Raw genomic sequence first — 13,901 nt, 5'->3', positions numbered from 1 at the left:
CTCCTCACTCTCACTCTCTCCATCCCTCTCTCTTTCCTTTTTCTCTCCATCTCCTGCACAATCACAAACACGTGAGCGCCAACATGAACACAGTGTACTAACATACACAGTACGTCACATCACTGTGTACAGAAACAACTCTTTTTTTCTCCTGCCCAATGTCTGAGGAGTTGGAAATAAATAAAACGGATATTTGTTTAATTACATTTGGTGCTTGTGGTGAGCAAACACAATCTTACACACTTTTTAGATTATTATTCAATAATGTATTTGTTTTTCAATCATTTTATCCTTACATAACTTACATCATTTTGATGCTACTTGCCAAAACTGATAGGCAGACATGAGGATGTCTTTCTACTTAAGCCTTTAATATCTGAGCAAACTGGCATGAACTGATGATGACCAACTTAAAAAGAAATGGGCCAAAAATGAGCAAAAACTTATTTTAAAAATTACCTGCAAATAAGCAAAAACAAAAAAAAGGAAAAGAAAAGAAAAGAAAATAACTGCAAGAAAGTGAAAAGGTTTTTTCCCTTTTTTCTGTAAATTAATCTTAAATCTATATAAATATAAGACATTTTAAAGTTTAAAGTTTAAAGTTTTCCAGACAATTTCCCTCCATTTGTTGATCATCACTAATAAAAAACAGTTACAAGACAGTACACATATATTCACTATACAAAACAATATTTCACAACATAAACAAAAACTTAGGCAAAATGCTGCAACAGTCAAGAACATTAATAAAGAATAGAAAAATGACCTTAAAAATAACATGACAAATATGTACAATATGTTTGGGTTTTTTTTGGGATGTGTAAAAAATATTACATGCACTACATTTAAACTGGTTCACTCAGTAAGGCACTAGGCAGTTTCATGTCTGTCTGATTAGTGAAATCAGACATATATTAAGTTAAATAACATTTGGATATATGAACAGCTGTGGCAAGTGGGCAAAACAGCTCTTCCCTGGCTGGAAGGTAAAGCATGTTTAGTGCTCTCAGGTCATGTCATACATGTATCTTCTGAAACAGGCTGCCTTATTAGAGATATTTAGCTGTTGCACTGAGGTGTCAGTAAACAGCTGATGAGCTTACGTGACTAAACGTCTCTTGAAGCAGCTCAAAAACATTATGCATTACGTTATGTTTCATGCGCTAACAAACTCTCTCTAATCCTCTGCTGTGTCTTTCTGTGTGCTCATTGCAGTATTAATGTTAGTAATTATTGACACACAGTCATTACTATCCATCAGTGGACTTACACAGGGTTGTCATCATTCAGCCCACACACTTTCCCAACCGAAATCCCTGCCAGCGTTGGGTTTCTGTGGGTAAAGCCCCACCTTCATCCAGCTGCTGAGGCTTTCCCAACACGGGAGATTCCCCGAACGCATCGCAGGACAGCCGAATTAATCCTCAATCACAGTTCCCATGGAATCCCTCTGTGATCTCTGCCATCTGTTTGCTCCAACCTGACAAAACACAACTTCTGTTTGCTTACTTTTCTGTGTCACTGTGGGTATTAGTCTGACATTGTTTGGTTGCAACAGCTGCTTCCATTGATTCAAGCTGCAGCTACCAAAAACACAGCAAATCGACATGTAAATAGAACAGCTCGACAAATGCGGATAACCCAATGTGCACAAGATCAGGTTTGAGGCTTGTGCTGAAAATTTGGGGAATTTACACTGAAAGTCAGCAGCAGATGTGGCTGCACAGATTGATAAAGGTATTCCATCAGAAACACAGGGCTCTGCTGCCTCCTGGTGGCTGTACCATAAACTGTAGGTGGTGACAGGAGCAGCTTCGACTATACTGTACTCTACTGGACGCTCATGAGTTTACTGTTTACTGAACATCCAGTCCTCATCTTTCCATCTTAATGTTTAAAAAAGCGTGCGTGCCTGTAATATAAATTGACAGACTGTGTTCCCAAAAATTTATGACGATATCGGCTACAGTGCTTACTGATTATTAACATACTGATGAAATTTGGATGAGATAGATAGATAGATAGATATTAATAGTTTGTAGACATTTTTATTCTCAGGTTTTAATCTGCTACTAAATTATTAAATTATTATTAAGAAGAATTTAATCATTATTTGATTTCATGTTCGAATTAGCTTTTACAATAACAAATCCATTCTTTAATGCTCTTAATGGTCATCCTTTATTTTTTAGGTATTGGTTCCAGCGTGGTTTAGGCATCGGTGGTATTTTAAAATTATCCTTTTACCACCAGTATCGGGAAAAAAAACAAACAAAAAAAAACCAACTGCACTGATGATTGATTGTCTTGTCTCGATGAAACAGATAATAAATGACTTTCATTAAAAAAATAAAAACAAAAAATATAATTTCACAACAACATCTATTGAGTTGTTCTTCTGGAGATTTAAATCATATTAGAAAGGCTTCATTCAGATTTCATCCAGTCATGGTGATGAATATGCTTGTGGATGCTAAATAATTGTATCATTAATAACACTGGATGTTCTTATTTTCACCTGCTGACGGAAATCATGTGATATGATCAAAAGCTCCACAGCAGCCACTAAATAGACCATCTGAGCCTCTTTTTGCTGGGTGAGGAATGAAATGAGGAGTCTGATAAGAGAAGGAGATGAGGAGTGTGCTCTCTGGTAAATAAGGACTGGCGTGTCGGTGGGAATATGCTGTCCTGTTTAAGAGGAGTGATAATGCAGCCGTCCAGAAGTCAACAATGTAAGAAGATGCAAAAAAAAGGTTAAATTACAGAGCACAAATTAAAGGAGCTAATGAGATAACATTTTACCGGAGTTGCACGTTGTATAATTCTATGTGACAAAATCATTGACTGACTGACTGACTGATAAACTACATCAAGAATGAACTTTATCTTAAAAACTGCATGCAGGCACAGTATGGGAAAAAATCGGTACATGAAAATATCTGCAGGTATGATAATATCTGTATTGTTTAATACAGACTTTTTAATAAGAAAACAGATCATATCATAGAACTAATTTGTAATAAGTCGAAAAATATTGCTATGATTATGGCATAATTAAACAGTAATAGATACCAAAAAATAAAAACATAGCTGGGAGGTTTGCCAAGAAAGATGGATGCCTTAATTTGCCTTATCTTCAAATGTTGAGCTGAACAATATATCAAACTACATTCAATACCCCTGAGTCTTAATTTACACCAAACTACAGTTAATTTGCAGTGTTTCAATTTATCCAACAGGTGGTGCCCTAACTGCATTAACTGCTCTGAAGCTGCCACTCTTTGGAAGCGCTTTAGATTTGACAAAACCTACCAGTCACATTATGTGTGCATGCACAGATGAGTGCATGCAAAGTTTACTAGACAGTGAAGCTGGCATGCAGGCAAGTCGGAGTGTAAAAGTTCTTGTGCATGCACAAAGAAGAAGAATTTCAAATTTTCAAACTCAGCACGAGAGTTTTCTCTTACATTTATTCAGACGGAATAAGATTAAGCCTCCGTCCCCATGCAGGCAGGGCTGATGGGAAGTCATTGACATGTCAGTTTAGTAGATTAGAATAATGATATTAGACTGGTAGACAGTCACTATCCATCATCCACAGAAAACCAATGGTCATCTTCATCCATCTGCTCCACTTATTAGGCTAATGACTTCTGCCAGAGCAAGAGAGACTCGACAGTAATGGTGATGAAATTCATCGGTATGGGTCTGTATGTACTGTTTACATGCATTTGTGTGTGTTTTTGTGTGTGTGTGTGTGTGTGCGCACGCGCATGTGTGTACTTGTTCTTGTGACAAAGTGAGGAAAATGCTGGAAATTTTTGGTAAGTGAGGACATTTTATCACAATTAGTTTTAGGTTGGGGTCAGGCATTTAGTTGTGATGGTCAAGGTTAGGTTAACCCTTTGCAACCTGGATCAACATCAGTTTTCTTGTGCTGCATTCATTGAGCAACTTGAACTGTTCCACATATTAGAAGAAATTAGCAGCTCAGGAAAATTATTTATTAAAAAGATAGGGGGAAATGTCCAAAATTATATATTTATAATGATCATCATTATATATTTTAATTTATTTTAATTTTAAGCACTTTGTGTTGTTGTTTCTTTAATTTTTACTTTTTTTTGGGACATTTCTTCTTAAGTTGCTTATCAAAGTTAAAGTCAACTTTATTATCAATTCTGCCATGTGTGTTAGACATGCAGAAATTGAAAATGTGCTTCTCTTCATGCCCACAGTGGAAAGAGAAAGTACAGAGAGAAAATAAAGAATAAAAAATAATTGAATAAGTACCAATGGTATAAAAAAAATGTGCATAAAGTATTATTGGCCCTTTCCCCATGTTTTTGAAAAACATCAAGCCAATTTGCTCAGTTTTCAAAGAGTTACGGAATTAGGAATTGCATTATGTCAATGAAGGGTGCTAACAAAGATAAAGAGCAAGTGTGTGTGTGTGTGTGTGTGTGTGTGTGTGTGTGTGTGTGTGTGTGTGTGTGTGACACACGTGTGCATGCGGGCCTGCAATATAAATTGATTGACTGTGTTACCTGCTGACTGACAAATATGCTATTTGCTGTGAAGCTATTTTTACACATTGCAGTAACACAATGTTTTCACAACTTAAGAACATCAACGCATGGCACTAAAGCCCTTTATGCCAATTCTGCATGTGTGTTTGTGTTTTTACCCTCATTGAGATTTGCTGCATACCAGCTATATGAGCTCAGCAGGCAAGAACAGAACTATGATAGCCTCCACTCTCCCCTTAAACACTCACACACACACACACCTGCTACTGTGGTGTGTCTCCAGCCACTCTTTGAAGGTGTGTGTTTACAGTGGATCCCTGTGGGACGCTGTGGCGGTATGGTCGCCTCCACAACAAGAACAAATACTGAAGCTACACCCTTTGCAGAAAAGCAGTTTTAAATCTTTGAAGATTTGTTTGAAGGTGGTTTGGTTTTTTTTATCTTAGAGCTACAGCAGCCTTTGTGATGTCTTTACAAAAGTTAAAAGCAGCAGCTGTGAGAAGAAAACTGACTCTACATTTTAGTGTTTTCAGTCAGTTCAGGGGAAATCTCAAATCTATTACAAACAAATAAAACGTCCTCATAAACTATATCAAATCATCTGTGGCCAAATCTTATTCTCTTTCCCTTTTTAGGAACACAACAGCGCTCTGCTGACCTGCCCCCGCTCACAAAACCCTCCATTTAACCCGAACTGCATTACAGTGAATGAATATAAAAGCCAGTTCCTGCCCTCAGGGCCAGCTCTCCAAAAATACCCTTCCACAGAGGGCCCTTTTTTTACTGGAAAACTGTGGTCCTGACCTGCGTCAACATGCTATTGTCAAAGTAACTAACACCTTGTATCCCGGCAACCGCTAAAGAGAGAGGAAGTCCAAGTGCTTGTGTCATTATGAGACCATGTGACTGCAGTCTGTTAGTAAACAAGAGCAGCAGAAGGGAGGGACTGTATGAGTGAGGGAGCGGCTGGATCCTACAAGGCTTCATTATGAGAATGCTCCTTTCAGAGTACTGAATCCATCTATCTCAGAGGGTTCCCACATGTTTTCTTTTGCAAAATTTTGAAACTTTTCCATGGTTTTTCAAGGACATGTAACAAAATTCACAAACTATAGCAAAAACAGGGCTTTACAGTAAACTAAATGTTAATTATATTATTAAAAAAAAGATCTGCAGACAAGGAGCGGGAGATCTCCTGTGTTTCCCACAGAACTAGTATCTATTGTGTGTCCATTTATCACTGTGTCCCCTCTCTATATTCTGACATTTTGGCAAGTCCATAAACATAGTGCAGGCAGAAGAGTTTTTTTTCCCTCAGCAGCGTTGTAAGGAGTTTGATTCGTGAAGTGGTTACTTGATCTGTTGATTCAATTAGAGCTGCTTTCATCAATAGATGAGAGGAGCAGCTGCTTTAGAGAAGTTAGTGAATGCAAACTTTAGATCCAATGCAATGTACAGTTAAGTTTCACTTTCACTGCACCTGACATTATGCTGCTCCATCTGTGTCCAGAGTACACTAAACCAAATAGTATATGTATTCCAACAGCGCTCCTAATGAACTGTCCAGCTCCAAAAATAAAAAATCTCTTTGTGGCAGCAGTTTTTTTTTTTTTTGAGTGTGGTGGGCCACCATAAATGAATTGTTAAACCCTGTGCTCCTAGAGTGAGGGAGTAACAGACGAAGGATCGGATGGCTCGTTGGTTAATTTGTCCAAAAACACAGGCTTGTCTACTTGCTCACTTTGCAAGCTCTATATTGAACGTAATAATGTGATTTAAACACATTTGACTTGTTAAACTCCTGTACAAGTCTAGTACACTTTCTGTTTATTGAGCAAACCGACTGAAGGCACTGCTCGGCTGAACAATGTCACTGGATTAACAAAATCAGATCTCCTTACAAACGTTATGGGATGGCCTACAACAGACAAACTGAAATGCTCAATCATCTTGATTCCAAAGTGGATCCAATCCAGACAAAACTGAGCAACATTCAGATGTCTGCAGGAGCTCATGGCTCGGAACAAAGAACTAGTCAGGGACAATGCCTACCTGATGGACAAGATTCAGGATCTGGAGAACCGAATCAATCAAGAATCAATGAATTTATTTTTTAATTTATTTTCTCTAGGGGGTACTGTTACTATTTTCTCTATGCAGACAGCTTTGCGTTGACTGTTGATGGTCTGCTCATATTGTCTTCGACTTGGCGTTCTCACACAGATGCCTTGGCTTGTGTTGGCTGGGGCTGCTAGGCCTGACTTTGTGTTTGCTTTCTTATTTGTTAGTTTTGTCCTTTTGCTTTTTTGTTTTTTTCTGTTTTGTTGTGTTATCACTTAAACCCCTTTCAATTTTTTGTTTAGACAAGCCTCCCTCTTATATCCTAATAATGTTGGTTCCCATAAACTCAAACTTTGAATCTGGTTGGTAATAAAGGTTTAAAAAATGTTCATCTGAATATCAGAAGTCTCTTGCCAAAAATTGATTTTCTTCATGCTTGGGTTTTTCAAACTAATCCTGACATTATCACACTGTCTTGGCTCAGTAGTAATATCTCTGACAATGAAATCAAACTTATGTACTATATATGTTATGTATTATATAGAGCCGACTGAAGCTCTAGGGGTGGCGGTGTTGCTATTTATGTCTCCTCTAACTTAGTATCTGAGCTAATTACACCTATAGTTGGAACATTATACTTCAAATGTCTCTTTATTAAAATATTTTTCTTATAAGAAAAAACACATAAATATTGCAAGCATCATAAAATGCTTATTTGTAAACATACAGGACATTAAGAAACATTTCTAAGACCATGACCCGTAATGCTAATGTTATTATCAAGAATGTCGCTCTAATAATTTTAAAAACCCTAAACACTTCTGCAACAATATAAAATCAACTTTTAACACTTCTGATAAATTTCCTATTTATCAAATAAGAGATGGCAATATAATAATTCACGATTCTTTATGTATAGCCCAAGTGTTCAGGCAGCATTTTTCTTCAGTCTGCTCTGGTTTTTTAACTAACTCATCATACACTGACAGTTCTAATATTTCTCAATCTCATAGTATCTTCTCCTTTATGAAAATAACTCCTATTGAAGTACTGAATACCATTACACAATTAAGCTTGAGCAGTGGTGCAGGGCCAGATGGGATGAATCCAGATATCTCAAATTAGCCTCTCATATACTCATTTACCCTCTAACTGAACTTATTAACATGTCCTTAAGTACCTGTGAGATACCAGCCATCTGGAAATGTTCACGCATTACTCCACTATATAAAGGTGGTGACATTCTGGACCCAAATAACTATAGGCTGATAACAATAATTTGTTCTATTGATAAAATTTTTGAAAAACAAAAAAAAAAACGATCTTCCCTTAATTTTTTCCAACTCCTTTGTTCACTCATAAGCAGATGCCACTGTCATTTATACCTCTAAACCCCATTTACCACAAAGTCAAACTGCACTTCGATCAGATTTCAACATGTTACAAAGCTGGCTTTTATCAAAACTACTTCTCAATAAAACAAAATCATACCTCATGGTCTTTGGTACAAGACAGAGCCTCAAAACAACTTCTAATAATTTAATTATAAAATGTAATGATGGTACTTATCTGCATTTAGTTGACAAAATCAAATATTTGGGTTTGTGGTTTGACCCTGAACTTTCTTTTAATCCTCATATTGATTATATTCTCTGCAAAATTAAATTTGGAACCAATGTACTATGGTGATCAAGAAACTGTTTCACATTCAGTGTCCCTAAGAAACTTGTGTCACAACTTATTTTACCTTTTTTTTGATCATGCTAATGTTGTTTATCAAAACATATACCAATCTAACCTTCTACCCCTCAAAACAGCATACAAAAATCTCTGTCGATTTGTTCTTGGTTGTTTCTTTAATACACTTTAAATGTATACATTTGAACTATCTTTATTATTTACAATAAATTTTGGTTCCCTGTTCCTCATCTTATCACTTGAGGCATTCCACACAATTCCTCTTCTCCATCCCTATGGTTAGAAAAACGACTGGCAAGAGAGCATTCAAGTACAAAGCACATTCAGATTGGAATAATTTGCCTTTATACATACGGCAGTTAATGTCATTTCACATATTTAAAAATGGTCTGTCTTCTTTTTGTAGTTTAAATTATTCATGTTATAGATGAACTATGCTTTACAAACAACATGCTTATAATCTACTTGTTTATATTTGTGTATACGTGTGTGTGTGTGTGTGTGTGTGTGTGTGTGTGTGTGTGTGTAATACTAACTAATGTATTTTGCTGGTCCAATATTTGTTCATGGCCTCTTCGTGGCCATTAAGGGGTTGTGTACATTTATTTTTTCTCTCTAATGATTTTGTGCTGATTTTTGTAATGTTTCACATTAATTGTTGATTTCTTTTTTTTTCTTTTTCTTATTTTGTCCCTTAAAGTCTTTGTTTGTCTCTTGTTATTTATTTCTATTTGTATGTTTACAGGACCCCTTCGAAAACGAGATGGTAGATGGTTCATCTCAAGGGGTTTATCCTAATGAATAAACTTGAACAACAAAATGGAAATTTAATAAATTAGAAGTCAAAGAGACCAATAGAGAAAGGATAAAAAGAGAGTGGTTGATGGTTGTTAAAGAAGTCCTCTGTTAGCATTCTGTTGTCCTTGAAAATTTGTCTCAACCACACACACATATATATATATATACACACAACACACACGCGCACACACACAAACACACACACCATTTGCTTGTACACGTGGCCAATCCCAGACATGGCTGGGTACAGAGAAGCAACAGAGGTCAATTAAATCAGAATAGACTTAAATGCAGCCTTGTCATGAGGGTTTATTTCCACTATAAATCAGATCTTCAGATTATGGTCCCAGGTGCAGTCTTGTGTCATTTTGGGAGAACATTTTGTGACTGTCTGCACACGCATCTAAAAATTATTTATCCAGAGCAGAGCAAAAGCAACAGCCTTTGCAATCTGTGGAAACTTATTCGAAATCTAAACAACATTTTATTCCAAAATTCAACAAATCCTTTCTGGGGGAAGAAATGGTAACTTCAGTGGATTGTTTATCACTTTAATAATGCAGTGATTATTTTCCTCACAATTTTCCCATTTGGTGTGTCTGGAGGGACGGTAAGATTTATTTTCCATGAATTTAACAGATTGCTTTCTTGAAGTCTGCGGGTATGAATACTGCTTACAGTACAGTCTGCTTCACACATTTTAATCCGTATTTCTTTTACTAAGAGGCTGGCGAACAGGTATCCTTTTAGGTACTCACTAAACTGCAGAGGTCACATTTGATACAAATACGCTTCTGCAAAAAGCTGCCAATAGCACACTGAACATGAAAACAAAGACAACAACGCTAAGATTTAATGACACACAAATCCCACTATACAACAACAACATCTGGATTCACCTGATAGATCACAGAGCGAGACGCAGAGTAAATGCAGAGGGTGAATTGCACTTATTTTATAAGCCTTTCTTTCCGCTAGATAAAGGAAGCGGTAGTCAGTCACTTTACACAACCAACTCTTCCCAGACAATCGGGCAAGCACAATGTATATTCCTCCAGGCGGTAACAAGACATCATCTGTCATTAAGATATTAACCTGTAATTTCGTAAGATTGGCATGTAGCCACATGAAGGAACCAGAATTACAACCTCGCAGTTGTGTGCCTCTGCAAACCCGTCAAGTTGTACTTACAGTTTACATCGATGAATGCTTCACACACATTTTCCCCTCAGCAGCATAAATGTTCTATACAATCAGCACAGTTTCAAGGTGGACACGATTCGTGTCACCAATTCAGTATCTCACCAAATATCTCCCCTTCTGGTCCTGAGTCACCATAGACAGTATATTATGCTTAAGTGAAGCTAAAATATTCCGGATCTGGCCGCTGCCATGTTGCGCTAGTGAAGTCATTCGGAGCCAGAATCTGCACGGTACCGATCTCCACGGTGGAGGAGTTCCCGCCAAAACACCCGTCCGACCAATCACAAGCAGCCCCATTGATTAATTGTGCATGGATTGGTTGACACAGCTGTCAATCATGAAGGAAAATCACCTTTTTGTAGAACTAGTAGATAAATTGTAGATAAATGAACACCCGCACAAACATCAGGTCTTAGCCTGAGCATGCACACAGTACAGCACAAGAACAAAATGTCACTCCGTCAAACAGCCTTTAGGGTCCTGTGTCAGGTTTGGATTCCCCCCCCCCCCGTTTCCACATGGTTTCACTTGATGTTATCTGTCCAAAAACAGACATTTCCACTACAGCATGATTTGGTGAGCAGACCGGGGTCGTATATTCTCCAATTTTGTCACGACCCCACTTGGAGAACCAGATGGGACGGTTTTACTGCATGGAGACTGTTTGGAAAATGGTGACCACATTAAAGGTACTGAATCTCAGTTGCTTTCCTGCTATTGTGTTGTTTCGCGTTACTCCAATCTCACCATACTGGCAACTGCACAAACTGAAAAAGCAAAAAATAAAGACAAACAATAGAAGCACAAAATACTGCTGGGACTCCTCTGAAGTTACATAAACTTACAAATACAACTGAAAGTAACAACTGTTCATACATGACCATTAATTAATCCTTTAACACATATATATTTGCTAGAATTTTTAGCACTTTCTTGGGTCTCTTTCTTGTTTGTTGTTTTGTTATCTATTTTTTTCTCTTATTTTCCTGTAATTTTCTTGTAACTTTTTACTAATTTTTTGGGGCCATTTCTTGTTAAGATGTCCATTGCCCTGCAATGTTTTAGAAAGAAATCAAGCTGATATGCTCAGGTTTCGAAGAGTTAAAGCAACAAAGGCATTCTAAAATGTACATTTTTCAGATAGAAAAACTTGTTTCAATTTTTATTCCATGAAAGAGGAGTCTATACATCAAATCATGCAAATCACTCATCATTAACCACATTGCCTCTTCAGTAAACACCATTAAGGAAAGTGAGAAGCTGTTAACCTCTAGCTTTTCTGAGGCTTCTCCACCCTCCTCTGTCACTTCACTGACTAAACTCTGACACAAAGCCGACCCCAGGTAACCTCGGGTGACCTTCACTTACACCTCTGATGGATGTTGTAACAGATATCGTCATGTGTAAGGTTAAAGCAGTTACGGGAGATTCCCTTAGGCTGGAGAAATTTACATAATCAAACAACTGAGCTTAGACTATGAGTCTGCTGAATGCAAATCATAATGCTTGTTTCAATTTTAAGCAATTCTTCATAACAGATTACATTTTGACTCAAAGAAACTTCCCAAGCAACTTTATATATGAGCATCAGCCTTGAAAACAGTAAGGATGTGATCATAATTTATATCTAACCTCTAACTACAGCCAAAAGTTAGCTGCTTGTTTAACAGCTAAAAGGTTACTGTCAGAGTGTTACAGTGTTACAAGTGTTGCACTTTTATTTATTGCTCTCCACTTGCGATTGGATCACCCAAAACCTTAATAACCAGACTTGAGCTGGTCATAAGTGGCCATGAGGCTCTGGGACATATTGCCATTTTTAGATAGACATACAGATTCTGATTGAAAAGAGTAACTAAACACCAGGTTGAAAAGCAGTGTTTCTCAAACCACCTCTCAGAGTCCGCTTTTTTACAACCACTTTCAACAGTAAGCGGGTTTCCATTACAGATTTGTGGAAAACTTTAAGTGGTATTTTCAAAATGTCGATAAAACAATTGCAAGATGACTGTGTTTCCTTTGAGTGCTGTTATGCGACTTCTCTCGTGATAATATTCAAAGAAGCATGGTGATGGATGTTTAAAACATTAGCAGGTTTATTTCTTTTGCAGCCACCACACTAGCTGTCATTATTTCCAATCCAAGGTGATGTAAGCGTGTTACGCGAGCGATAATGGAAAGGAAAGCCCCATACGTGGGAGCGGCCACAAATTAGGGTTATGCGATGCAATAACACCACTTGTAGCTGCATCATGCCTGAGTGCCTGAGTTTTGCAAAATATGGCTTTTTCAAATCACCTGAAATATCTCCTCATGCAAGGGTGAAAACATTTTTGCAATAAATGGGAGTTTTTCATAAGTTGACGTGTTTCTATAAGGCATATTTTCTATTGGCAATTTCCATTGCACAATTTGAGGGTTAACAGAGAACCGCCTCGTGATGTCACTGCGTGCTTGAGTGCATCATAGTGAGAACTTAGACTGCTAAAAGTCATCAAAAACAAGATTCAATGGGTGTTTAGGACCATCAGGAAAACAGGTGCTACAGTAAGTCCTGGCGAGTTTCGGGGATGGTGACTGACCTCGGCAGATGAGTCCGTCTTGGCTGATGGTCTGCTTACAAACGCTGCAGTGCTTGGCCTTCTTGAAAGTCTTCACCCTGAACGTATGGGAATGAAGAGCCTCCAACTCCTCTGGCTGCAGATAAGAAAACAGCAAGAGACCAAAGAGAAGGAATGTTAGTATTAAAATGTCGTGACCTGATGGCACTTCAAGTGAGTCCAGGTGGTGTGTTGTTTCATACTGTTTTTTCTTTTTTTTTCTTTTTAAGCGCAGGTGTTTCACACAGCCAGAAAAACTGCTCATTTGCAATATGTGGAATTAACACCTGGCCGAACAAATAAATTGCATACATTCCTGCTCGCATTCATCTCAGACATGACCCCCTTGTCTAAAGTCCACCCAGGAAGCAAAGTTGTAGAGGCTTAGGCTGGCCAAACAAAAGCTCGAAAAAAGAGCACAGCCTAATCTCTGTTATTTCCCTTCTTTCTTTCACCCTCTGCCCTCCCCTTTCTAACTTTGGTCCTGGCTTCTCATTTCCCTCCTTGCAGGTGTGTTATGCAACTCTTTGGAGAAACTCCCTGACAGTGCTCCCCGCCCCTCTTAAACATCCCTCTGTGTCTGTGGGCAGCCTGCTGCTTTTCCTCCGCTGTATATCAACTTACCCCCCTCAGTCCTTTTCCTGTCTGCTTTGTAAACTTGGCATCAGCAACGCTGGAGAGCAAACTGAAAAGTCAAGCACTGGAAGTTTGACTGTTTCCTGCCGTGACTTTACGAGAAACCCGCATCGTGTTTCCATTTGCCCCCTGATGACCGACCACGGGGAAATGTGACATCATTTTTGTGGTGTGTATTCAGCTGGCCCCCATTTTTTACTTTGAGGTTCAGCCCTATGGGTATAGTGGTCCAATTAAACTCCCCATAAGCCAGACAACCTAACCTAAATTTAATGTTTAAGTTATTATGTTGTTAAAGTACTTAGCCACCACAGGTTTACATTGCATGAGATACAGCGGAATGGCATTGATCTTAACGTGTAATTAACAAATT

General features: G+C 38.0%; 1 protein-coding gene across 7 annotated transcripts in view; it reads right to left on the bottom strand.

Moving 5' to 3' along the window:
- tns1b (tensin 1b) overlaps window positions 1–13,901 on the bottom strand; it is a 188,047-nt gene that overhangs the window by 133,028 nt on the left and 41,118 nt on the right. For all 7 annotated transcript variants that reach the window (XM_042494936.1, XM_042494935.1, XM_042494932.1 and 4 more), the window contains exon 2: window positions 12,875–12,989. In XM_042494936.1, the coding sequence (XP_042350870.1) occupies window positions 12,875–12,989 (115 nt within the window). The remainder of the gene's footprint in view (window positions 1–12,874; window positions 12,990–13,901) is intronic.

The sequence above is a fragment of the Plectropomus leopardus genome, chromosome 10 (genome assembly GCF_008729295.1).
Source record: "Plectropomus leopardus isolate mb chromosome 10, YSFRI_Pleo_2.0, whole genome shotgun sequence".
In the NCBI taxonomy this organism is placed as follows: domain Eukaryota; kingdom Metazoa; phylum Chordata; class Actinopteri; order Perciformes; family Serranidae; genus Plectropomus; species Plectropomus leopardus.
The sequence above is the reverse complement of the archived record's forward strand: the minus strand, read 5'-3'. Positions and strand labels throughout refer to the sequence as shown.